Here is a 26,344-nt window from a genome sequence, read left to right as displayed (position 1 = left end):
AACTAAAAGAATTTGTTCACTTCATGCAAGAGAATGGGTCTCTGCAAAATGAGGAAACCCCATTGGGGTTGGAGGCCCATTTTGGTATGGAAAAAGGCTCTTTCAGAAATGCAGCATTTTTATGTGTTTGTGCAGTTCTGACTACAGTGGAGACTGGAGTACAGCACACCAACACTAAAGCAAATAAGAATTACAGAAAAACAGAACAGAACAGAAGCAATTAATCATATCTGACTTGAGTATGTTTTGTATTACAGTGTACTCCAGAGACAGAGTGTTTTCACTTCAAATACTGCATTTCTGAACAAGATGCTCAAAAGAAATGCACAGCATTTTCAAGCACATAGCTACAGTAACAAAGCTGCTGTCACATCCCATGGCAATTATGACAAGCTGAGAATCCTGGGAGGACACATTCCATCAACTCCACAAAAGAATCAAGCACAGACAATTGATTTCTCTCATTTGAGTCTCTGCAGAGCCTCCACAATGTGACAGCTTATCTGAAAACAGAACCAAAAATGGGTTCAGAGAACACTTCTCATGGAAATGACTTGAATGAAAAGGAAATCATAATAAGGACATCACCAAAAATACTCAGTGAAATGGAGAAAATCTTTCAGGTGGCTCTGAATGATTGACTTAAATCAATCAGTGCTGAAGTGGAATATATAGAAATTCCCTCAGAATTCCTTGTTTGCTTTCGCTCCCAGTGTGCAAGCACAGTTCCCAGGGACACAGGCTGGAGGTGTCAGGTCCTTATGACACGACTGTGTTGTTTCAGTGAGCAGCAAAAGAAACTTCTGCTCAGTGTCAGCAGCTTCAGCCCTGACATTAATTAATAAAGGGAACCCAACACCCTCCTTTTGTTTTACAAAATGTGTGTAACAAGAAGGGCTCTGCCGTGTTTTCAAAGGAACTGACACCCTAGATAAGGTTTCATCTGTGTGCTGGTCACCCAGATCACACAACATGGATTGGAAGGCTGCAGCATGTGGCAGGAAAAGAAGCAGTTTTAGTTTAGAAGTGCTGTCAGGTTAAGAGACTGAGTTTACTTCCACGGAATAATCAGGTGCTTGATTCAGCCCTCATGGTACTGAAAATGTCCCACCAGGTTTCATTTATGTCCTCAACAAGCCAACAAAACAAAACATTACATAAAGGGGAGAAACAACAAACCAAAAAAACCCCACCACTGCTCTTCAGTGAAAACAGGCTCTCTTAGGGACTTAACACAAGACCTTTCCAAGGCCTTTTTCCCTCCTTGTTGGTTGCACCTTGAAGAGGAGCAGTCGTACAAGAGGGACACGAACATCATTCCCTGTGCATTCAAAGGTAAAAACCCAACTTATTAAAAAAATACACACTTGGAAAGGACACACCATTGTTTTTTACTCCCAAATTTTGCCAAAATGAAACAGCAGCCAAGTGAAAGGAAAACGCTTCCATGACAATTCGACCTTTTCACTGCCTTTGTAAAAACCATGTTTGAGGGCACCTGCCTGGGCCAGAGTGATTCACACTGAGGCAGGAGGGTGAATTGTCCCAACTCCTTTGCCATCTGGCTGAGCAGACTGGGAGGTGTGTGAGGTTCTGCAGGCCTTCCCTGCTGGACTCACCTGGGAGAGTGACCAAAGGCACCACAGCAGGACAAACTGCCGTGAACCTGCAGCCAGCAATTTCTGTACAGGATAAAGGATGAAATCTGCTTTTGATTGCAGCAGAGGAAAAAATCTGGGTGGGGAGGAGAACCATCTGTTTTCCAAGAGTAATTCCAGAGCTGCAAATAAGGCTCCAACACCCCTGTACTCTGAGGGGCACAGCAGGGTTAGAGATGAGACTGATGTGAGCAGTTGCCATGCCCCGTTCCCAGAGGCTCCATTTGCCATCTCATTTTGGTTTGGTTTGTATTCCTGCCCTTCCTGGTGTCCTCTGAATTGACCATCAATGAGAGCAGATGTGGAATTAGGCAAATAAAGCAGAAAAAACGTTTCCTTCTTAATTTGCAGAATGTATTTTTCATCCAAATGCAAATAATTTTATTTGGTTAAAGAATGATCTAATGCAGCAATTTGGTGCTGTAGTTTTTCAAGTTGATTATGGTTGGCCATGGCTGTGCCCTGCAAACATCCCAGGTTCATGTGTAATTACTGGATTGAATTAATCCTTTAGGAAACAGGAAGCTTGGTTCTACTACATTTCTTACTATATTTTGAGAAAAGGCTGGTTTTTTCCTATGAGGTTTTTTTTTAAGCTATCCACAATTTTCTTGTTGCTTCTTTTAATTAATGACATCATTACTACTCCCTAAATAACTAAAATACAAACACCCAGATTATAATCTCTTACTTTCTTCCAAAACAAGGTCTTGTGTTTTGGTCCTTCCAGGCCATCAAGCTCTTTTTGCCACAGTTCTTTGGTAAAATACCACAAGTACCACCATGACTCAGCTAGCAAACAATCCATGGAAAAAATCCAAACAACACCTTCTGTCTCTGAGGCCTGACACTCCTTGAATTAGGATCTGTAAGGGAAAGTAGTTCTCTTCATGCCATGTCATGCATTTATAGTATTGTTATTAAAAATTAATTTATAATATTATTCCAGGGAGACATGAATTGGTGAAACATTGATAATGGATATACCCATGGTGAATTGCAGATTATTTCAGTGACCAGTAACTGAAGGAAATATTAAATAGTCCATTGTGGAGAACAACATTTAGTACAGTATAATGCTATTGAACAAATTTATCCTTGAAACAAATTTAACTCTGATGTTAATCTCAGTACATCTGCAGAGCTGGGAGACACAGAAGCTGATGTCAGTACAAGAATCTAGATCCTGAAATCTTTATTTTTTGGTGGCTGAGATCAACTAATTTGGCAGATGTAACTGGTAAGTATACACTGAAAAATTAAATACAGAAATACAGACAACAGTCACAAGACACTATTGAAATGTGTTTCCTAATGCCATTTCAAATATGATTCAAGAAAGAAAAACAAATAAACACAGCACACACACTGAATCAATAAAAGTAGCTATGGCATTTCTTGAGGTTTTTTTTCCTAAGTCACTGGTGAGAACATCATAAACCTTCTTTGATTCATTTGAGACCATCATTCATGGCAGGACTCAAAAAGTAGCAAATCAGTCCCACAGGGAAACCCCCCTGTATGTCTTTCTATAAAATTTTGCATTTTGTTTTCTGTCTTTATGCAAGAGAAAACCAAAAGTAGAATTTATTGCTAATATGATGACAGAAGTTTTTCAAAGACTGCTACCCTTTAATTAAATTTCAACTTTTTTTGCCGGCACTAGATATTTTCCTAACATAAAAGTGTCCTAATTTTGTTTCAAGAAGCCCTAATTGCAACACCATATTGAGTAGTACTGCAGCTGACATGAAGTAAGTGTTCTACCAAAACTAGATCTTAAATAGCCTGGTTAAAAATATTTTGCCACCAAGGAACTCAATTTTCAATATATTTTTTGACAGTATTTGGCAACAGATATACTGGATGGGGGAGATAATATAAATACTGGGCAGTAAAAATCAGGATATTGTAAATAGTTACATTTTCAAGAGCCTGGATTGAACCATACTATTTTTAAAGCCTATGTATTTAGAGGTTTTCCTATCTGTTAGATTTACTAAAAAGAACTAAAAAAACCACCAAATCAAACAAATAAAAAACCACAAACAAACCAAAAGCCTAAAATATTCATCCTTCAATCTATAAGTAGAGAGTTTTCTTCATTCATCACTTAAAAAATAATAATAATAATAAAAAAAATTAATAAGCTTCAAAGGATATATAAAGGCAGGTATTGTACACCAAACATGCAGACATACAAAAGCCCAGATTGGACACAAACCCCGAGCCTGAACTTCAGCAAGGAGGTTGATTTCCCCACTTTGGCCATACTGAGACTGCACAGTGGGAATGATTTATTCATGGGATTTAGTTATCACTTCCTTCGTGTTCCTGCTTTGGAGCTCTCACGGTTACAGATGGAAAAGGAGCCCCAGTCCAGAGAGAGAGAGCTGGTCTGAAATGGTGCAGCAAAAATATGCGTGTTCTTATTTGGCTGGGGCAACAGGAGAAAGGCCAAAGTATACATTTCTAGTAATGTTTGAATTAATAACTCTGAGAAAACCCCCAGTGAGATTGCTAGGAGGGGAAACCAACACCAGAATTCAGAGGGTATAAGGGGGCAAACCAATGAATGGAATTCTTTCCAATTTCCTAAAATACGTAAAGCTAAGGGAGAGGAAATCAACATATCAAGATCCCAGCTAAGAGCAGAGAAGTGGGGACATGGATGGTTTGATCTGTGGCTGTTCTCTGCAGCGCCAGGGCAAGAAAACACAAGGAGGAACAGCCAGCAGGCGTGGATGGCAACCTCCACCTTCCCATTCAGAACAGCTCAATGGCCCCACAACTCTGAGAAACACCCCTTTAAACAGCAATCTACCCTCTCAAAAAAAGATAATGTTTCACCAGCCCAGACAAAAAGCGCCTATTTCCCTGCTCACCTGTCACTGTGCAGCTTTAAAATAAAAAGCCAAGCCCTCCCCACACGGAGACCCACAAAGCAGAAGTGCATATTGTGCACACATGTCAGGGAGAGGTGGCAGGGCTGCCAGATGTTTGGGTCCAGATCAGTAACCAGACACCACACAGCCCTGAATAACAGGTAAAGAACCCTTCTCCCCCACAATGACATTTGCTTCCTTGGGAGACGACAGATCAGCTCAGCTTCAGTGAAAGTGATTCATCACTTTATAATGACAAACCAGAAACCTCAGGAGGAACACGCCACCCTCCCTGTTCTTTGATTTCCCAGGGGTGAAGAACAAAGTAGCATCAATTAATCATTAATTATAAAGATCTTTTCACAAGTAGGATGGTAAATTATTGTGCTTTGCTAACAATAGTTAATTTGTTTCTGAGCAAGACTTCTGAAATATTTCAGTATTTTTTCTTCATGTTATATACAAAGATTTGAGAGATTAATTGTCCAGATGTTTCCTTGGGTTTTGTTCTCTCTTTCTCACATAATAAAAATCTTTCAGCACACTTTTTTTCCTAATAAACCCACAGTCCATCTGTTATACTTTGCTGGAGACATAAAACAGCACTACATGTGTGTTACAATCATTCTAAAAAGTAAATCTTCACCATTTTCTTTTACAAATAAGGTGAAAGATTCCATTTTTATTTGTTAGGTAATGTCTTGATAAGTTGCCCTTTGCCCTAAAACAAAGCTCTGTTCACTAATACCTTCACCTTTGCTTCTAATGTCACGGGGTAAAATATCCAAATTCCGAGTCAGGCCATCAAGTATTCCTGTCTCTTTCACAGCAGAAAAACTCTGGAAAAATACAGCAGAGCAAGTCTTTAACAGCTCTCTCCATTTTAAATACAGCACAACTGCTTTAGAACAGTTTAGAACTACTCAGTCTAAGGCTGTCATGAGTGAAGTGAATAATGATAGTGTGCATTTTTATTTCTGTATGTGTTACAAGAAGCATTTGTTCTGTTAACTGAGCAAGAGAAAACACAGATTAAAGTGTAGGAAGTGTCAGAACCCACTTCCTAGATTGCTGCTGCAAAATGACAGTCCTGAAGCAGAACTGATAAGGAATTTTTTTAGCTGTAGCCATGCAAAATTGGCAGTTTTCAAACTTGGTTTCCAAACATACTTTTGGGAAGCAAAGTTTCAAAGCCACCGTTGACTTAATGATTTTTAGTTTAGTTGATACTACAAAAAAAAGTCTCAAAAATCTTTCTCATCTAGTCCTTCAAAGTCCCACTCCAAAAAAAAACCCAGCAGGAGAATATTGAATAAAACAGTAAGGGAAGACGATGTCAAGAAGACATCAGCAGATGGGTTATTGTTCAACTTCCACAGATTTGAAGGAAAACTCTATGTAACAACAACATTCTGATGAGGTAGGTGAGACTTGAAGTGGGGTCTAGTACTTGTTGGAAGATTTCAGAGTCTTGAAGGTTTCCTAAGCATCAAAGAGGTTTTGCACAGGGCTAAATACAAACTGGTGCCAGTTTGCAAGAGAACCGATGAATCCTTCTCAAAGGGCATTTCAGGGTGTCCTCAAGTCTTGCAGGAAGACATAAAAGATTTCCAGCTACTTGATTTTTCTTATTTTCTGCCATTTAAAATGGAGGGACCTGGGCTTTTTCTTCAAATGGGAAATGCCAGCTTTTGCCATCCATGAGGAATATGGTACTTTTCCTAAAACAAACCACTCACAGCTAAGTAAAACCAACCATCTGCATTAATTAGTAAAAAACCTCAAAGGATAATTTGTTTAAATGTTTACATAAACACTATTTCATGTGTGCCAAAAAGAGCATAGAAATACAGCTAACATTAAGAAACACTTCAAAGGGTAGGCAATGAATAATCTATTTACATTTTTATCATAGTTAAAAGACCAAGAGATTACTTACATTGACGTATACCTTAACTTTCAAAACAACATCTCATTCAAAAATATTCATCCCAGCATCATCTGCATCCTCTGAGAACCCAGGTGCTCTTCTCTACCAAGTTATAAAACTGAGATTTTTTCGCATTTCAAGATAAACAAATAGTGACACTGTAGTCATTTAGCAGTATCCTGAGTTTCATTACTGCCACTGCTCTACACCAGCTGGTTTCAGTCTCAACACAATGACAAAAATGTGCTTCCAGGCAATAAGGAAGACCTGAAATTACTTAAATATAGCCAGCATTTAACTCATGAATACCAGTTACAATAGGATTTTAACAACCAATTCTAAGAAGCCACTGTTTTAAGTAAAAAGTGATTTAGTTCAGTCAAGAACACTCAAATCCATAGCCATTATTGTCAAAGATGAAACAGGGAGGTATTATAACGGCTCCTTGGTTTTCTAGCTGCTGCCTGGAGAAACCTGGAGTCTGCAGACTATTTATAAGAGGCTAGGAAATGTCCTAAATGAAAGCAAATTCATCTGTGCTGTGCACATTTGTGACATTTCTAAAGAGGTTTGCATACTCACTGGAGAACGTTTTGGATGTGTAAGTAAAAACATGCTGAAAACCCAGTACTCCTGTCATCATTTTCTGGGAATCTGGTGGTAACCAGATCTTGCAAAGTGAGAACACTGTTTCAGAAGGGCATTTGTTTTCCTGGAAAGGCATGGGAGAAGCATAAGGAACAAGGCAGGAGAAGAGAGGAAAACCTTTCTTCCTTTTTGTGAGAGACCAAAATTCCAGTGTAGCTCAGGTTGGTTCTCCTCTTGGAGAGCTGTCTTTGGACTCATCATGGCCTGTTTCAAAAGGCAAAGTCAGCATGTGGTATCCATTCAAGACAATGCCACAAAGCAAACACTGCAACTTGATATGGGATGCCAGGCTGGCCATGACCACTTTGTGGCACTCAGCATTTTTAATCAACACCCCCAGTTCTCATTTTCCTCAAGGCTGAGTAATTATTGCACATTCAGACATGACAAAAAAACAAACAAGGGAAAACCCCCTAACCAACCAACCAACCAACCCAAGGTTTCAGTGAGCTATGCAATTTCTTTTAAGTAACAAAGACTATAGCTCACCCCCTCTCTTATGAGCATAAGCTACTTATTATGTCAGCCAGCATGTGCTGAAAACATGAGGAAAGAAGGAAGAAAGAAAAGTCCTTCTCTGATAAATGCATTCAAAATTACAAAGTCACCTGCTAAAGTCTCTACAGCCGCCAGAGTTCCTAGGTGGGTACAGAAATCTTCATTTAAGTTTACTGACACAAGTTCAGTGTTTCTACACTAGCATAGAAATTACACTGTGTAAATGCTCACCAGAAAAAAACAATTGAAGGCTTGACATTGCCACCTCTGTAACCTTACCCGGCCTTTGGTGTGTCTGAAGGGATGCTGTAACATGAGCTTTTTAATAACACTTAATAAATATTTAGGGCCATCCGTTATAAATGGTGGGTGCCACATGCAGAGCTGGGTGGGGTCGTTCTTTACAGCCACTCACCATCTGGTATCCCTGAGGAAAGCGATCTCCTGAGCCTGGCTTTGCTGCTGTGGTGTTATATTTCCTTCCTCTGCCCCCATTCACTTGCACCAGGAGTCAGGTAGATTCACCTGTCTGTGTCCCCTGCAGGACCATGTTTGCAGCTGCTTCCATCCCCAGCACGTAATAGACTCTGTTACATTATTCTACTGCATTTAATGGGCACAGTGTGAGCAGAGGAAGGAACAATATCCTCGGGTTAGTGTTCAAAGGGTCAAACTAGAGAGTGAATCCCATGCCCTTCTCTCAGCTGCCACTGCTGCAAGTAGGCAACAAAACCTTTACCTGACAAAGATTGCTGGGTCAGCAGTGATTGAAATTCAGTCACCACTGCATTTCTGCTTTCCTTTTGTGTGCCAGAGCATCCAGTTTCACAGAAGAGGCACAACAAGGTGCTGCATCTGGCCTCAGATCTCTGAGAGTGAGGAGAAGAGCAAATGACCTCTCCGCGTATGACCCATATGTAAAGCAGGTCACATGCTCCCCTTAATTTGAGCTACATCCCACCATGGAAACCACCTGGTTCATGGACAGTGTCCCTCAGAAAGGCTCAATTCCTGCCTCCTGTCCCCCATGTTCTCCTTCCCATTGTAACAATTCCTTATCTTTAGGGCTTTATGTCAGCCAAGAGACACAGCCACTGCAGGTGATCTCAATCCACAGATCTTTCCTGGGGTCCATATGTCTGTATTGACTTGTCTGTCTGTCTCCTATCAAACAGACTCTTTAATAGCCACATTTTGGTTCAGTAGAGGCCTTAACTTAAAGGTCCCTTTCCCTGTCAGCTTCAAAACTTATAATGGATTCAAAGTTTTGAGGAGAAAATAATAACACACCAAAGACAGTGATCTCACCTAAGAACTACTGCCCTAGGAAGGCACACTAAAAGATAATTATATCTATACCCTGGATATATTAACCTAGGTATGTGTGTTCTGTTCTCCTTATGTTTTTTTATGCTACTTTTCAAAAAAAAAAAGTAAGAGAAAATGTTTCATTTTAATATATACACAAATAAAATCATTCCCTAGACAGCAGGTTTCTTAATGGCTTTATTAAAGAAAGAGAGAGCAAAAGAAAATGTATCAGACTAGAGTCTCTTCTAAACTATGAGAAAAAGCTTAAACATTAAAGAGATAAAATGTTCAGGTATCAAGGTATCTCAAGTCCCTATTTGAATAATAACAAAACTAACAAAGTGATATCTAACAGCTGTATCATTGCTGTTCCCAGTATTTTTTTCTCACTAAGTCATACCATGTTCCCTCTTCAGTTCTGAACTTTCAAACATTTAAGCAGTGTCTAATTTTATCTGCCTGAGAGGTTCCACTGAAATCCCTGAAGCCATTCACAGGAGCAAATCTATGGATGTGGTTGGGTGCCTACAAGATGAGGCTTAGATAATGAGCATTTTATGGCAGCAATTTTGTGCTGTTTATTTGGACTGCTCACCCACCAGCATACTTCTGGGCACTGCATGATGTTAATCTGAATATTTATTAAAAGATACTGGGAACCAGCATCTGGATCACCAGGAAATTTTAATTAAAGTATAAATACAAGGCTTGGAGAAGTGTCACACCAGTCACATTGCTTATGGTGCCTTGTCTGCATGGGTAATCATTTCTGGGCTGACATAATCTGACTTCTTTGTGCAGTATCAGTTCCTAAACAATACCAGCAAAAAATGACTAGCATATATTAGAGGAAGCTTATACTGTACACACAACCTCCTTGTGAACAATTCAATGTACAGATGTCACTGGTGTATCATCATTCTTGTGGGGTTTAGGTTCAGAGCAAAGGAATTTTTCATATCAGTGCAGGTTTCATAGAATCATAGAACGGCATGGGTTGGAAGGGACCTCCAAGATCACCTAATTCCAACCCCCTCCCATGGCAGGGACACCTTCCACTAGACCAGCCTGCTCCAAGCCCTGTCCAACCTGGCCTTGGACACTTCCAGGGATGGTAGAGCCCTTGCCTACATATTTTTATAGTGAATTAAAAACAAATAATAGTAATTTGACATTTTTTCTTACAGATAATATACTTTCGGAGGAAAACTTCTTGTGGTCATAAACAGAAGCTGCAAGGAATTACCAGACCCCACAGAAAGGCTGCCTGTTGAATTCAATTACTTGATTGCCACCGAATTCCATGGGGCAAGGTATCACATTAAAACCAGGTAATGCAGCATGTTTAACTTTGCTTTGTATCTTACAGAAGAGCAACACAATCAAGGGGCAGGGGGAGTGAAGAAAGGAAATGATTGCTGCTCTGTGCAATATAACCATGCAGGCACCTAGATGAGATAACAAAATTCACAGTGCACAGAAGAACACAGCAAAGCTGAGTTGAAGCTGGGATCTCTAAGTGTCTGTCCCACTATGAAAGGACTTTGAAGTGCTTACATTTGTGGGGGACAAAGTGCTACAACACAAAGCATCAGAAATGCTGGAAGCTACCTCACAAAGGATCCCTTTTGCTGAAGCAGCAGAAGAGACAGTGGGAATATTTGCCACTGAAATTCCACCACGTGGATGCAGAAGAAGTCTCCCACTGGAAATGAAGACAGGGCACATGTGGGAAACAGAGAGGCCGCTGATGAGGGGAAAAAAGTGCTGAGCCACTGCTGTTTTAGCTGGAGCTCTGACAGCAGAATTGTCCCTGGGAAGTTTGGCTGCTGTTTTTGCTATCTTTATTCAGAGCCAACAGGAACTGAGTATATTGTATATTCAGGGTAAGAGCTACGTGATCCATGAGGGTGAACGATGCACCATGGACACTGTGCTGATTCCTCTTTTCACAGGAGTGGAAAGGGCAGTGAGAGAAGGGCTGTAGGAGTGTCCACAGATATTAATTGCCTTCCCTATCCTCTGCTGGCAGCACACAATTGTGGTCAATCAATTTTTACTCAATTTCTGCAGTTTTGCTGGGCTCATACACAGAACACAATGATGATGAAAACTGCTAGGGATGCTTTGACTGCATACAGGAGTTTTACTCGGGTCACTTCAACATTCTGTGCTTTGTTGATAAAATTAGACAGCAGAAAAAGAATTGGCAAGAAAGGAGAGTCACGCACGGCAGAAACTGAAGAACAGTTATTGCAACTGTTGTGATCTTTCTCCATGCTACCATGGGGTGCTCAGAGAATCTCCTACACATTCCTTATTGCAGCAGGCTTCTTGAATAACTGAACTCAAAGGGAATTTCCATCTTGCTTTGACCAAGATTTTTAGGTTTTATTTTATCCAGTCTATTGTGGGTGTTATGGATAAAAGAAAACACAAGAGAAAACCTCCACTGCCTTAAAGAATCCAGCAGAAAGCACAAATATGCATTAATACACATGCCCAGTAATAGTACAGATGTTTACAGCATTCATGCCCATGTTCTGATGCATCTTATGAGAGAGGAAAGCCAGGAATGCATCCAAGCCACTCGACACTGGTTTGATGTAGTGCACAGCATGACCAGTTTTCCCATTCTCCAGTATCAGGAAAAGAGGGAGGAACTCCAAACAGCACCTCCTTCCTTCTCCTGTGTCTTCCCTGATCTGAAAATGAACCATCTTCTTTCCAGTCTATCTTCTAGAAAAGTGACAAAATTGAACCATGAAGATGAAAGAAAAGGATAACTCCCTGGCACACTGAAGCTTAAAAACTTGTCTTTAAAACATCAGGAATGGAATGGCTTGGAAGGACTAGAGCATCCAAGGATTTTAGGTAATCAAACCAATACCTACTTAAATCTATTGCAACCACCACCCAAAACAAATCATGGCCTAAGCTGGACTATGAGAATCCAAAGGGTTGTTCAGCACAAGCTTTTAAGCATTTTGAAACACCTGAAAAAAACCCCAAAACTTTAGTAGGTGTCTTCTTTGCAATATTCCCTGCCTTCTAAATTACTTTAAACCAGGAGCAGGGAAAAAGACTAATTTGGACTGGATTTGATTAATAGCACCCTCAGCTTGCTGTCTGTAACTGATTCCTACCTGCTGCTCATAAAATGGAGCTGCACTATCAGGATGTTTTCTAAAGCCTTTCCATTGACTTATATAAATACAGTAATAAATGAGATGGGATTAAAAAGAACCATGTTTTAAACAGAGAGGAGAGAGATTGGTGAGAAAAGTTATTAAAGCACGATTGAAAAGATAACTGACAATATAAAAATAACCTCTGATGTAATTTGCATAGCAACTGTTCACTCTTTTTAATTTTTGCATAAATGGATTTTACAAACATAAACACCCAACTCCAACCAAAGTCATAGGAAATCCATCAGCACCTCCTAGTTTTCAGCCCCTCTCTCACTATTCTTTAATTTTTGGGGGAGTATGGATTTCATGGGCAAAGACAGAGGGATGGGAAAAAACAGAGTTCACTTTTACTCCTTTTTTTACTAAATTCAACTATCTGTTTGCACTACTCCCTAGCTACACAATTTAATAAAACTACAATGGTTAAAATGCACATTAATGTTGTAGTGGAACACATCTATTCTACTTTAAAAGAAAAGCAAGCCTGACAGTAAACTCCAGCGTCAAGTTTCAAAACAAATGGAGACTTATCTAGCTGTGTAAAAGAAGTATGTATATAACAACATGTAAATTAAAAATAGACACTCAGGCAAACATATATTCAAACTTTATTTACATTATATAAGTTCAATATTCACCAGAAAGCACAGATATGATGTAAATAAGCAGCAGTTATTAGGAGGTACTGCAAGTGCTCATGGAATGCAGGACGCTGTATTATTTCCTGATGCTTTAAATGAGGTTTATTTAAAACAATCTGTTGTTTAATGAGTATTTTACTCTGTAGAGATGTATCAGCATTCTGATTTGTTGACTGCTCTTTTCAGTCGAGGAAGGAGTTGAGCCAAGGAAAAACACAACATTCCCTATTTATGTGTCCTAATGCTGAGTCAGCACATTAGGCAGAAACACAAATAATGATCATTAAACCTCAGAGAAGCAACATTTAGAGCCAGAGAAGTTTACTAAACCAGCCACAAGATCAACCTGTGTCAATTCTTATTTGAGATTTAGAAAGTTGGGAAAACTATCGGCAGTGCTGACAGGTTCAGCACTAACAGAGCACTTGGATTCTGTCCATGGTCGTGGCAAAAACACTCTGGAAAAAAAACAACTTCTCTGAAGGCATCAGGAAATTCCACTAGCAGGCACCGACTCAGGTAGTACACTTGGAGCTTGATTCAGGAATTGATGGTTTAGAGGGACAAGACTTTTCCTTATGGATCCCAGGGTCAATCTTGTGAAAGCGAAACCCACACATTGGCAGTCAGTTTGTCTGCCCTGCTTATTCTCTCCCAGAATGTTGGACCTGAAACTGCTCTGTGCTTTCCCACACAAACAGTGGAAACATGGGCAAGGTGCAGAGGAAGCAGAAGCTTGAACAGCACCCAGAAGGACTCACTTTACTCTGAGCAGTCCTCAGACAACAGCAGAAAAGGAATTACCAAGCTGATTGAGGGAAGTGCATCATGTAACATTTCCCCATTCCACTCAGGCATGCAACAGCTGTCTGCCTTCCACTCTCCTAAGCAGGTAACCAAGAAAATCTGTGAAAAAATTCACAGCTAAGAGCCTGAAACTAAGCTTTTCTTCTGTCACTAGCATGTTACAATCAACTTCTTTCTGAATAACATTCAAGGTCTGAAATTAAAGTTATTGTTATGATGTCACTTGAATATACCATAAGCCAAAGGAGACACATAACTAGAATCTGAACAGACCTGTAATTTTTTATGGTAATATTGCATCTGCCTTAGTTAAAGTTTTAAGCATAAAATAACTTTCCAAAATGGTTGCTTTTATCCAAATATTAGAGAATTTGGCCTGAAAATAGTTACTTTCTGTTCTGTTACACACCTCACGAAGAAAGGAAGCTGGACTGAAATGCTTTGTTTTGGTTAAAGTGCCAGCTCTGCTCCACTCTGCTCACACCTTATACTCAAAGCACAGGGGTTTCATGCTTGTGGTATTGTGACATGTAAAAAACATGATACAGGCTTTGCAAAATGCTCTGTCTTCAGGTCTGTGAATGGTGGATACTTCCTTACAAACTCCCAAAGACCCTGATGACACCATCACACATCATTAAAAACCTGACACAGCTCTTATTCCTCAACAAATTTAGTTTTATTTCTGGTGGGAAAGGAAAATGCCATCTGGGTCAGACTTGGCTCAGAGTGATGGGTGAACAGAACTGGCAACCTGAGCCTTGAACAGTTCCAGCAGTGAGAACTCAGAGAATAAAAATGCGTGTCCTGAAATGGTTCCAGGTCAAGCAAGGTTTAAGCTGGCATGGAAATATGAGAGAGAAGTTGTACCTGTGTATGAAAGTGCTGTCTTGAAGAATAAAAGCTGAAAATGGCCAGCTGGACAGAGAACTAATATTGAACACAGTATGAAATGACTCTGTATTAATAAGTAATGAAAAGTATCTTGGATATTTAGCATGTGTTTAAAAAATTAGTTCTTCCTGAGGACTGCAAGTGCTAAAACAAATTAGCATTTCCCAGTTCATAAGCTAGGCACACGAACAGCAGACTGTTTCCAGAGCCTGGCACACGCAGAAGTTATAGTATTACAAATTCCTAACTTACCTAATGTCTTCAGTGTATTTATGTCTTGGTTGTATCAGCAGGGTAATTATCCCTGCCTTAGTAAAGGCACTGCTTAAGGAATCCTGGCATGCACTTCTTCAGTAATAAGCACTTCATTTTGTCAATGACTTCACTTAAAAACTCTTAGCTTTCCAAGATCTGATTATTTTTACAGAGCATGAAAATTAACAACTCTACCTCATATAAATTCTTTTATCTGCTTGGAAAAAAGTACTGGTCCAAACTGCTGCACCATTTACATGTTCAGGCTTGGCTTCAGCTGCCAGTGGTTTGCATATTTGGCCTCGTGATATTTTTACTGCACTTTTCTTTGTCAATGCCAACTGTGAGCTGTTTTCTTTGGTCAGCTGGGTACTGCAGCCAACAAATCCCCCTTCCTCTGGTACCAGTGAGATAGGTGTCAGTCAGAGGCTTGGCACGCTCAAGACTCTGCTCCCCTACCCAAGACTCCAGAAAAATAAAAGATACAGAGACAGGCCCATAAATCATAAGAAGAAAGAAAACATTTGTATTACACTGGGAGCCCAACAGCACCGCTGAACCTCAGAATCTGGCAGCTGTTATGGTACCACAGAATTGTCAGAGCCCATAAACGTTCACACTGGACTGCAACTTGGCATGAAGTGATGCCACTTGACTGATCCACGTCTTATTCCAAACTCTGTTTCTCATTCAGAGGCAGTGATGGCACACAGCACTCTCTATTCATAGCAGATTTGGGAGATTTGTGCCACTGCTACAGCAAACTCCATTGTTTGTAACTGTGAAGGTTTCTGAACTTGATGAGGTTATGTTCTGAAGTAAAAGTGACCTTAGGGATCACTATTCCCCAGACTTCTGATATGTAGAATTTATTCCAAACTCAGACGTGGCAGATGACTGCTTTTTCCTGCCTTTCTCTGCCAACAGACCAATTGGGCCACAGCAGTTTAAAAAATCTCTAAAAGCTGTGGGAAGCCTTGCCTTTTTTTTTTCCTTCCAGTTTTTGTCCAGAGACTAAAGATGTTTTCCTTTTTCCCTTCCTTCCTCTTTATTCTTCTCTCTATCAGATAAAGGAAAATTTTCAAATCAAAGATAACCTTGCCCAAAGGCATCAATGTTCACAAGCCTGCACAAGGGCCCTCAGGTCCAACATGCTGTCATCAGGACTGGCATTCCACCCTGAGAGCTGGGATATGGGGAAAAATACAAATTGCTGATGCTGTTCCAAACAATATCCTAGATTCTAAGAGGTCCAACATTTCCAGCTACCTTCTACTACACTGATCCGTTTTGTCAGCTTGGCACCTCTCTGTGGTATTATCTTAAATGCACTTGAAAACAAAACTGAAGGTTCTGTTGCCCTGTGTGATTGAAGCATTCAATGTTCCAAGTGCTCCTTGCTGTTCTCTAGCAAGAAGCCAAAACCAGATCATTAAATAAGGTGTCAGCACATCTGAAGGTTGAGGTCAGAGGCAGATCTGCAAAATATCCAGCATTTACAGTGAAGGTGAAGCCATTTTGAGTGAGTAAACTGAATTCAGGTCATATCCCAGTGAGTTTTAGTTTAGGATTTTATTGTACATTGTTCACCATTACATTGATGTTTTAAATACCCCCTCTTTAATCAAGTATGTGGGGGGAAAAAGGTCTGCAGCTGAAAAAGAACAGCACTCTGCTTTTCCCAGGACATCTTACTATGGCTTTTGGTGGCCTTAGGAGGTGGAAGCAGCAGGAAATTAATATCATTGGATATCACTGGAAGTGTTAGCTGAGGTGTGGAGGTATTGAAGGAAATACCCAAAATACACAGAAAAATCTAAGGTGTTGCTGTTTGGCACAGAAGGATGTTCCCTCGAAAGCAAAGAGAGACCTAGCTGTGCTAAGAAAAACTCTGCCTCTGTGATAACTTCAACAGTCCAACCAGCTCAGGATGAAGAGAGAATCAATCCCAACATAAAAAAAGCCTGGAATGAGAGATAAGGCTTAAGGAACAACATCAGTAAAACGTTTAGAAAGAAAAATCCCCACACTGTGATGTAAATCAGAAAGTGGCAAGTGAGCAGTTAAACCATGGCTGGATGATGAGACCATTGACCACAAGGTTTTAATTATTTGGTGCACATAACTGAAGCCTTCAGTTCATGTCAGTGCCAGGAAGTCGGTGCAGCAATATTAACAAATGCATTAATTAAGCTTGGATAAGCTTTCATTACACTGAATAAAAATAGATTTACTATTATTCAGTAAATCCATATCACACATTTGCAGCCCTTCATGGATTTACCTTGGGACTTCCAAAAACAAGGTGTTGACTGATAGACTTTACAGCAGTAGGAAATCTGGAGGCTGGTTCAAAAAAACCCCAAAACATATTAAGCTATGAGCTTTCTAATCTGTGCACATATTTGGAATTCAAAGATGTCTAAATAAAAATTAGACATCTTTGAATCTCTGATTAAATTCTGAATATGCCTGAAGCAAGAAACCTTGGGCAGGGATGAGATGGGACATGGTAAAAAGTGCTAATAAGTGAAAGGAAGGTGGGTGTGAGAGAGGGTAACTGATTTTTTTTTTTTTTTTTTTTTTTCAATTTTAAGTATTTGGGTTCAGGTTCTGATTGAGCAAAAGTAGGATTTGTCTTTGTCAGTAGTGTACAATAGTCCAGTTACATGCATATGTATAAAGAGAAGAAAGCCTCTCCCAGTAGAGCATCTGACTCTATGTGCTACAATCTTAAGGACTTTGCAATGGACAGAAGGCTCAAGCTGAACTTTCTATTTCCCTTCTTTTAGAGGTTTCAACACCTATTCTTTATTTTTGCAAATTAATAATAAGAGTTTAGCTAGAGGTTAGCTTACTCATTAATGTTGAGCCTGGGGCCTGAATTTTATAAACAGCTAAGCCCTTTGCCTGCTAACATACAACGTCAGCACATTTTTGTTGTGGAATATGATCTAAATGGATTAAAAAGAATAAGACTTGCCTTTATGAACCCTTTATAAACCACCAATACATAACAATAATCTTTTCATACATTGAAATCTCAGTAGAGGTTTTGTAACACCACTGTGCACCCGTGATAATGCTTCACCGTGGCCACAAACACCCCTAACAATCCTTAATTACACATCCTCCATATCTTTCAGTACACTTTAAAATTAAATGTATTTCATTTGAAATTGCTATCTCGTGTTGAGGTTCAGAACATAACTCAGACTGTGCAAAATGAATCTTTTCTCCATTTATCAGAAGTTTTGAAACTATTGAATAAACAAAGAGTAACATATTGAACAGCTTGCCCAGAATAGTGTCTGACTCAGAAACATGCATGTGATATATGAAAGGAGTACCAGAAACTTAAATACACAACTAAAATTCTTCCTCTTAGAACTCAATGAGCATATTACTAAAAGTTAATTTCTTTTTTCCAAACAAGGAAAAGCCATGCTCCACCACTAAATGTGTGACATCAGAGCTGACCTATGTGTGAGGATGCAGCCACCCAGAGCAGGGAGGGGATGTGGCCCTTTTGTGCAAAGGTAGGAGCTTACTCTGCTTACTCTGGCTTTTCTTACATGAGAAAAAAAGAGTTTGTCTTTCATCCCAGCCAATCGTGATTGGATACTGTCATTAGGAGTAACTCCTGTCTGGAGCTCTGGAGAATGATTGACTGACAGCCAGAAAGGGAGATTTGAAGCAAGTTAACCATATGTTCAGAAGACAAAAGAGATTTATCATCTGTCTCCCCAAAGGAGGCCAAACTAAGTTTATTGAGTCTGCACAGAAAAGTCAAATAATCACAGTGACATCAAAACTGACTTAATTGGTACAAAAGACACAGACAGCTATGCTGGTTAATGACTAAATGAAGTACGATGTTACACATAAAACACTTATAAGAAACTATATCTAGTTGTGTAAGCAAAAAAGGATCAGAAGCTGAAATACAGACACAAGTGTTCTAATGGCAAATCCAAATTTCTAGATTGAGAGATTTTATTTCTAAAGTCAGCTTCATATCCTGGCAGCTGAAACAATACTTCCTTGCTAAATCATGATTTTCAGCAAGCAAAAGATAACAAAGAAATACAGAGCTGACCGGGCTAATTCCATCTCCTAAGTTGAAATGAATCAAACACGACAAATGGAGCATATACAGCACAAAGAATATTGGTCAGCTAAAACCACTGGTTTATTTTTTATAAAGTTTAGCTTTTTTTAAATTTGTCCCCCTAAACTGCACCCCCCCCAAACAAAACAAACAAAAAACAAATAAAAACACCTCCCACCCTGCAACATTTATTATTAACTTATGGCATAGAAATAATTTTACTAAACAAATGAATTTCTACATTAAAAACTGGTGACTAATGATTTCCCTGCCAGGACACATGTTCTTAACTAAGAGCCCAGTGGGCACTAGTGAATAAACATCTGATACCTCTCCACTGAGGCAAGGGGGGAAAAGGAAGGCTAACAGAGCTGACAACAACATTCTCACCCACAAGAAAATGAGACCGGATAGACTTCATGTTTTGACTTCCAGGAGAGGAAGAAAAAAAAATTACTTCCCAACACAAAGGAAAAATAAAACATACATTTATATATATATATATATATATATTTTTAGGTATGGAAACTGCAGGTAATGAGATGTGCATTCCCACGTCCTTCAAGGGACTTATTTGTCTGACCTTGAACTGTTAGAGTTTGCCCCTGCTTAGCCACAAGAGACAGGAAGTCTTCTGGCCTTAATATTTTCTTTGTGGATATTTTCATGCACATTTCAGGAAGAAACAGCACTGCAGAAACAGATTCACCATGGCAGAAAACTTGCTGGAAGTTTTTCAGCCCTTTCTGCAGGTAGCCAACAATTCATCATGCAGTAGGTAGGGGTGCAATGAAAAACCACAATAAACCTGGAATACCAGAACTGAGCTAGAGATTTGGATCAGTGAACACCTACTCGGCAGAAAGCAAGATGCTGTTGGCTCCTACCAGAGTTTTTTCAAGTGCAGAGTGAGTTTGATTCTGTGTTACTTAAAAACAGTTTCCAGCCAAGAATTTACCAGGTGTCTGAGGATGCAATGAAAACCGTCAAAATGTAATAAAAAAACGCTGAAGAGTCAAATGTTAGGTGATGGCTAAACACAAAAAGGAGGAGCTGTTCAGCAATGGATTAGAGTGTATAACGAGAGAGTGGAGAAAACACACAGCCGACTTTTTTCTTTAAAACAGAAAAAACCTCGAGTTCAGACTGGTTTATTTCAACCATTTCTATTAGACAAACTCCTACGTGGCTTTGGAACTGGACAATCTACCTTTTTCTGGGTCATCATGACGAGAATCCTCCAGCACGTTACCTGGTAACATTTTTTAAATGAAGGAAAAGAAACAGCCTAAGAGCAGCCCTACTTAAAACTCAGATATTGCTGGGTCACCCATGTTTGCTTCTGACACCTGAGGGTGACAGCAATGTGCTCCTGTGGGTGGGTGGCTCTGCAACCCCAGGAAAAAATAAGATCTGGTAATGCTATGAGGAAACTAAGTTCTCTCAAATCCTCAAGTTCCCCTTTACTCTTCTGTGCTCAGAGCACTAAAAATAAGGAGGTCAAACACAACTGGCATGGGCAGTTCAAATGCCATATTTAACAGACGTCATTTTTTGATAAATTGTATAATATGCTTAGAACTGAATTTCAAAACATTCATCTCAAAAGTAGATGATTGATAATTTCTAAAAAGAAAATATGGTATCCAATAAAAAGCAGAAAAAAATCCCTTTACATTTCAAAATTGTGTGCAAAAGACAGCTACAATCCCAATTAACAATACTTGTTTTGTAGTAGTGTTGTCCCACCCTCTACCTGGTTAGGGCTTCAGAAACGTCCCCTTTCCTAAGGCAGCAGGCTTTACACAAATGCCATTTCTGATATAAATCCTGTCTCAGCCTCCTCTCAAAGACCTTCAGTACAGTCTGAGAGCATCTCCTAGAGACAGAAAGTTTACATGAGATTTCTCCTAAATCCATGTTGCTATAGTAAATGCCCTAGTTTAAATCTTGCCTGTCAGGGAAATGGTGTATAAATGTACATAGTGTCTGTGGTATATCAGTTCCTACCTCCTGACACAAGTTTTGTGTAAATTCTCAAACCCTCACAGTCATTGTCAAGCTTCCCTTTCCTTCCCCAGGCAGGAGAACAGGTTCCTCACAGGTCCAATTGTCCAACTTTCTGATCATCCTCATTGCTCTCAGTTAGAATCTCTTTTTCTTTTTAAACACTGTTACCCCAAACTGAACACAATGCTCCCTCCCACTGAGGTTTTGTGGGATTACTTTGTATTCCTTGAAAGTTGCATTCCTGTTTGTACATCCCAAGGTGCTATTTGCTCTCTTGAGAAAAGAAAGTGCTGCCTAATCCTCTGTGTTGGTTGTGAAATAACATCTGAACCCTTTTCTGTAAAGCTGCTGCAGTCCCCCACCCTTTGCTTATGCACTTTACCATTCCTGCATTTGAGCCTAGGGAAACTTCTTGTTAATAATTTTCTCTTTTGTTTTATTTTGCTTGACAATTTTCCTCACTTTTCAGGATAATTCCATCTTAGCTCAGCCTGCCCTACCCACAGCAACCTACTCTCAAAGGGTGATTTCCCCAGCACTTCTGCAGACCCACACAGCCAAACCCTCCTCCTCTGAGTCCCATTTCCCCAGCTCATCTACGTCACAGGAGACGGTGTCGTGTCAAAGCAGGGCTAAATCAGGAGAAGGTTCCATCTTTCCTTGTTGAAAGCAAACCACTGGCTCTTTTCCTGAAGAGTTGAGCTCTTCCCCGGGTGGCTCTGAAATACTTTGAATTCAGAGAGCTGTTTGCCCTCACTGATGTAAAAGCCACTCACCATTGCTGCTCTTGGCACACTGGGCACCAGGAGAGAGGCCCCTGGGGCAAAGTCCTGACTCATTTTTCTGGATGCTGATTCCTATTGATTCACTGTTGCTTTTGGAATAGGACAGTTCAGCCTTGAATGAAAGTTTTTTCCAGCACTAGAACGAATTAGCACTGACAGGGAGGGACAATGGATTTGTTATCACTGACACGCATTTCTAACTGTATTGCCCCAATTAAACTGCTGTCATACACAACACTACAGGAAAGTGGCCTGAATTTCAGGGAACTCATGTGAAGACCTGGTAGAGTTATTTCAGACCTGATGGAAATGTAATGAAAGAAATGCAATGTAATATACAGAACTGATGGCAGAAATTTGGATGAGATTCACATTGCACTTTTTACTCAGCAAAGGCCTAGAGCATACATAAGAAAATGATGGATTTATTTTTCCAGGAGATAAAATAAATAGGTAATTTATTATTCTACTGCTAGTACTAGTATTTTAAAGAGGTCACCCTCTCTCCATATATATGGTCACACAAATGAATATATACTTATCTGCTGGAAGCCTTTTCTGAAGTATTCTCAATAAAAACAAGAACCTCTAAGAATGACAAATGTTTGAGCAGTCACATACTGACATAGCATAACTGCTCTGCATTCCTTTGCCCCTTTGCAACAGAGTCAAAAAGTTTCAGAATTAAAAATCTAAGAAAGTAAAATTCAGTCACTTTTTAAAAGAAGCCAAGTGTGCTATTGCAAAGTAACTGCAACTGTGGAAATACATTTCTGAATTCCATGCTCAAATAAAACACTGAATGCCCAGGAAACACTACTATTTTTCAAATTAAAGGACTAGGGGTATGAAAGGCAAACACACAGTTCAGTAGTGCCATGATATCATGCTTACAATAAAAACTATTACTGTAGTATGAAAGCTGTAATAAAAACAGCCACCTCTAATAGCAAAACCTGAATTCTAGCTTCATTTCTAAAGCTGGAAATCTCTATCTCCATAAACAGCACAAAGAATCCCTGGACAGAGTGTTCCTATCCAGTACTTGACCATAAAGTTTCATTTTTCAAACATCTTCCCCTTTGCTCCAGGGTTATTCCACTTTAATGACAGAGCTGTCAAATGCACTCAGCTGGCCACAAAGACCTTTCATTTTGGTGACAGCAAAGATGAAATCATAGCATATTTTTGAACCAATATGTATGGAGACACACTTTTGTTTTGTGAAACCAGATTTTTTTTTGCAAGGCAGCAAATCATAGAGTACCCCAGTCAAACTGCAGATAATTCACTGCTTGTCCAGGAGCCAGACAAAAAATACAAGTAATGTAAAAAAATCTAAGCAAGCTGAAGAAAAAGAGGGTTTAATTATTCACAACAGCTCTCCTGAAAATCCACTGTATTAATCAGCATTTTGTGTGCCATAAATGCTAGCAGGAAACAGAGTTCAAAACTGAGGGCACTGGTATTAAAAATGAGTTTAAACTTCAAATCACCCTCATAACCAGGAACCTTCACCTTGTATAGTGCATTGTTTTAGGAAAAGTTAATTGAATGAAATTAAAAAACCCTGAACATATTTAAAATGCAAATGTCTAGATAAATCCACTTAAGTTGTTATTTGCAAGCTCAAATCCAGAGTTACAAATGTTTAAAGAGCATCAGGCTAGTGTGCGAGTTGGTAAAAGCTTGGGTGCCTATTTGAATCGGCTTAAAATGAAAATTCAATTTCTTCTCTTCAGGGAAGAAAAAGAAAAGTAACTTAAAATTTAGACAGATATAGCCGAAAAAAAAAACCCCATCACTTTTCTCTCAAGACACAGGTGCCCCTTTGATCCAGCTGGCATGCTGGCTACAGTCATATATTGGTATGTGACTTAACTGTGCCACAAATTAATTTAACATCAAATTGCTACAGTTGAGAGTTGGCTCAAATCACAATTACTTTAATTCAAAAAACCTCAATCTGACATTTTCTATACCACTAATAAACTTAATTCTCAACCATTTTGACTTAAATAGCACGTATTTGAAATGATTAATCTAGTATGAAAATAACCTTAAGTGAAGGAGCAGTCCATGGCCCTGACCTTTGGGAATTAATTTTGATTTGCATACTCAGTTTTTAAATTGCCATATTGCAGCAGAGCTTTGAAGGCAGAGCTCAGACTCTTTATTCAGACCTGTTCTCCATTCTCCCTTTTGCAAACATAGAATTCTACCAGAGAATTTAACAGCAAAATCCCAGAAAACATCACAGTTAAGTTGATTGCACCATCCTAAGTTTCTCTTTTTGTGCATTTAGAGTATGAGGCAGTCTTAATTCCCCAGTCATGTGTCTCAATGCAATGTTTTTCAAAAGAAAGACTGGCCAAGTTACATGGATATATGGGGATTGATTTTTTTTAAAGGATTTAGGACTGCTAATTGTGAAAGACTGAATTACTCCCAGCTTAGAAGAAAGAATACAGACTTTGTCTGAAGTTCTGCAATTCCAGAAGTTTGGACCAATCACAAAATGAATAAAAGAACAATTTAAAGAAATCTTGAACATCTTTCTTGGAAGAGGAAGGTGAACTCCTGAAACTTCGTTCACTTCGTTTTAGCCTTAAATTCTCTGGTAGAATTCTATGTTTGCAAAAGGGAGAATGGAGAACAGGTCTGAACAAAGAGTCTGAGCTCTGCCTTCAAAGTTCTGTTGCAATATGGCAATTTTAAAACTGAGTATGCAAATCAAAATTACCTAAACTGAAATTTCATCTACACTCATTTGGAAAAGGCTGTTCTGGACACCTTTGTCCTTTTGAGCCCTTGATGTCCTGAATTCCAACTCCTGTATTTCCTTTGTTCCCTGACTCCTACCAGCTGCTCCCTACCATGACTTTCCACACCTAGGGATGTGCAAAGTAAAATCATTTTTAAGGATTAAGCACAATAAATGTCCCAGTCAACAACTCAAGAGGACTTACTTGTGCACAGATGATCTCTGATCTGTCAGGCACATTCACTCACACAGGTCATTATTTACTCCTGCAGTTCAAGCAAATGTTTCTTCTTTATTGGAGCTGGGTTTTGGGACAGGATAAGGCTAAACAATAAGAAGTGCTAGCAGAAGAAGCCAAGAAAATAGCAACTCTCTAACTATTGTAAGAATGTGCAATCTTAGTTGGAATAAAATGAAGAAAGAATGAGGGTGGTAGGGGGGGTGACCTGCACCATATGATTGCCAGCTGGAAGAGAGAATCAACCCAGAACAGTCTGTTGGAAAACAGCTTCCAACAACCCTGTTGGATTGAATTTAAAGTTATTTATTTGAGGTACACTTAACCTAGGAAATGGCTGCAATATCAAGAAAGGCCTCCTTTGGGAAAATACTTTCTGTACCCCCAAACTGATGTGATTCTATTATATCAGAAGCATTTGTAAGAAGTGACACAGATGAGTAATTGCAGCAAGTGTCAAGTGTGGGTTTTGGTATGACCACTATGAACTGAATGTAATCTCATTTCACTCCTACTGCTGTGTAATATGCTCCCAGCCTTGATTAGTGCTCCCTGAGTGACCTGCTTCAGCATTCATGACATTTCTAGAATATCGATTCACTTCCGAATGTTTGAGTTAGCTTTTGCCCATTTGACTTAAAAATACCTGTATCACTTGAGTGAAAATCCTTTAAATAGTTTTTCCTCCTCATGAACAGATTTAAAACATTTTCAAAAGGAAAACACACTCCTCCCCAACTCCTCCTCACTATTCTGTTTTCTCATGACTGATTTTAAGTATTCATCAATTTTTTTTTTTCCTGAAACCAGGTCCTAAAGCAGGAATGTTTTGATCTGTCAAATCAAAAGCAGGTTCTTCTTTTTTCTCTTTCTGTAGGAAGATGAGTAGGCTGTCCACCCTTTGGAAAACTCATCTTGAGCATTTTTATTGTAGATAATTATTCTGGATTGAGTCTGGCTGAAAATAAATGTATTCTTCTACATCAGAGATTAACCCAAAGGTTAATTTTATTCAAAAATTTTATTTTATGAAACTTTATTCAAGAGTCAATGACTTTCCACATTATATAAGCTCAGTACCACCATATTTTTCATATTCTAAGTAGATTAACAATAACTAAATCAACAATACAACAATAACACAAATTGCTTCAACTTTACACTTGATTTTCCCGCATCTAAAAGCAGGTAAAAAAGCAAAGACTCACTCTCAAAATACAAAAGGGAGTGTATATAAAGTGATTAAAAAGTTCTAGTCCACATATGTGTAAATCTCTGAGAGCCTCATGCATTATTCAGTAGATGAAAGAGTAGGAAGAACCTGGAAAAGGCCAGGGAAAAGTGTTATTACTGCTCTGCTTTGTAAAATTAACTATTTCAAGCTGCTTAACCTTAGCTCAGAACATTGTGTCGGATTGGTGCTCTTATAAAGAGGAATCTGCTGCAAATTAAAATCTTGTCTGCTGCTTTTGAAAATGAAAAACTTGAGAATACTTATAAAGTGGAGCCACCTTCTTTCCCCTTTTACTGATTTGAAAATGAGTCACATTTCAAATTCTTATTCCCATGTGTCATCCAGAGAAGACCACCCAAAGTTACTGCATTTTGAGCAAACTTTCAGTTCTCCAAACCTGCAGTAGCCCCCTGCCCTCCTCCCCTCCTGACCTCATCTATTTGGCTCTCAAACACAAGTGTTAAGCAGGACAAAGACCCAC

The 26,344-nt window shown here is 39.2% G+C and overlaps 1 protein-coding gene across 2 annotated transcripts in view; it reads right to left on the bottom strand.

The window, feature by feature from the left end:
* The window catches only part of LOC120411941 (potassium voltage-gated channel subfamily KQT member 1-like), a 286,757-nt gene extending 262,062 nt beyond the window's left edge, over positions 1-24,695 (bottom strand). For both annotated transcript variants that reach the window (XM_039571408.1, XM_039571409.1), the window contains exon 1: positions 24,597-24,695. In XM_039571408.1, coding sequence (XP_039427342.1) covers positions 24,597-24,631 — 35 coding nt within the window. In that variant the 5' untranslated portion in view covers positions 24,632-24,695. The remainder of the gene's footprint in view (positions 1-24,596) is intronic.
* Positions 24,696-26,344: the final 1,649 nt, after the last annotated feature.

Source organism: Corvus cornix, chromosome 1A (assembly GCF_000738735.6).
Source record: "Corvus cornix cornix isolate S_Up_H32 chromosome 1A, ASM73873v5, whole genome shotgun sequence".
NCBI lineage: Eukaryota > Metazoa > Chordata > Aves > Passeriformes > Corvidae > Corvus > Corvus cornix.
Note: the sequence above shows the minus strand (reverse complement) of the source record. Positions and strands in the feature narration are given on the sequence as shown.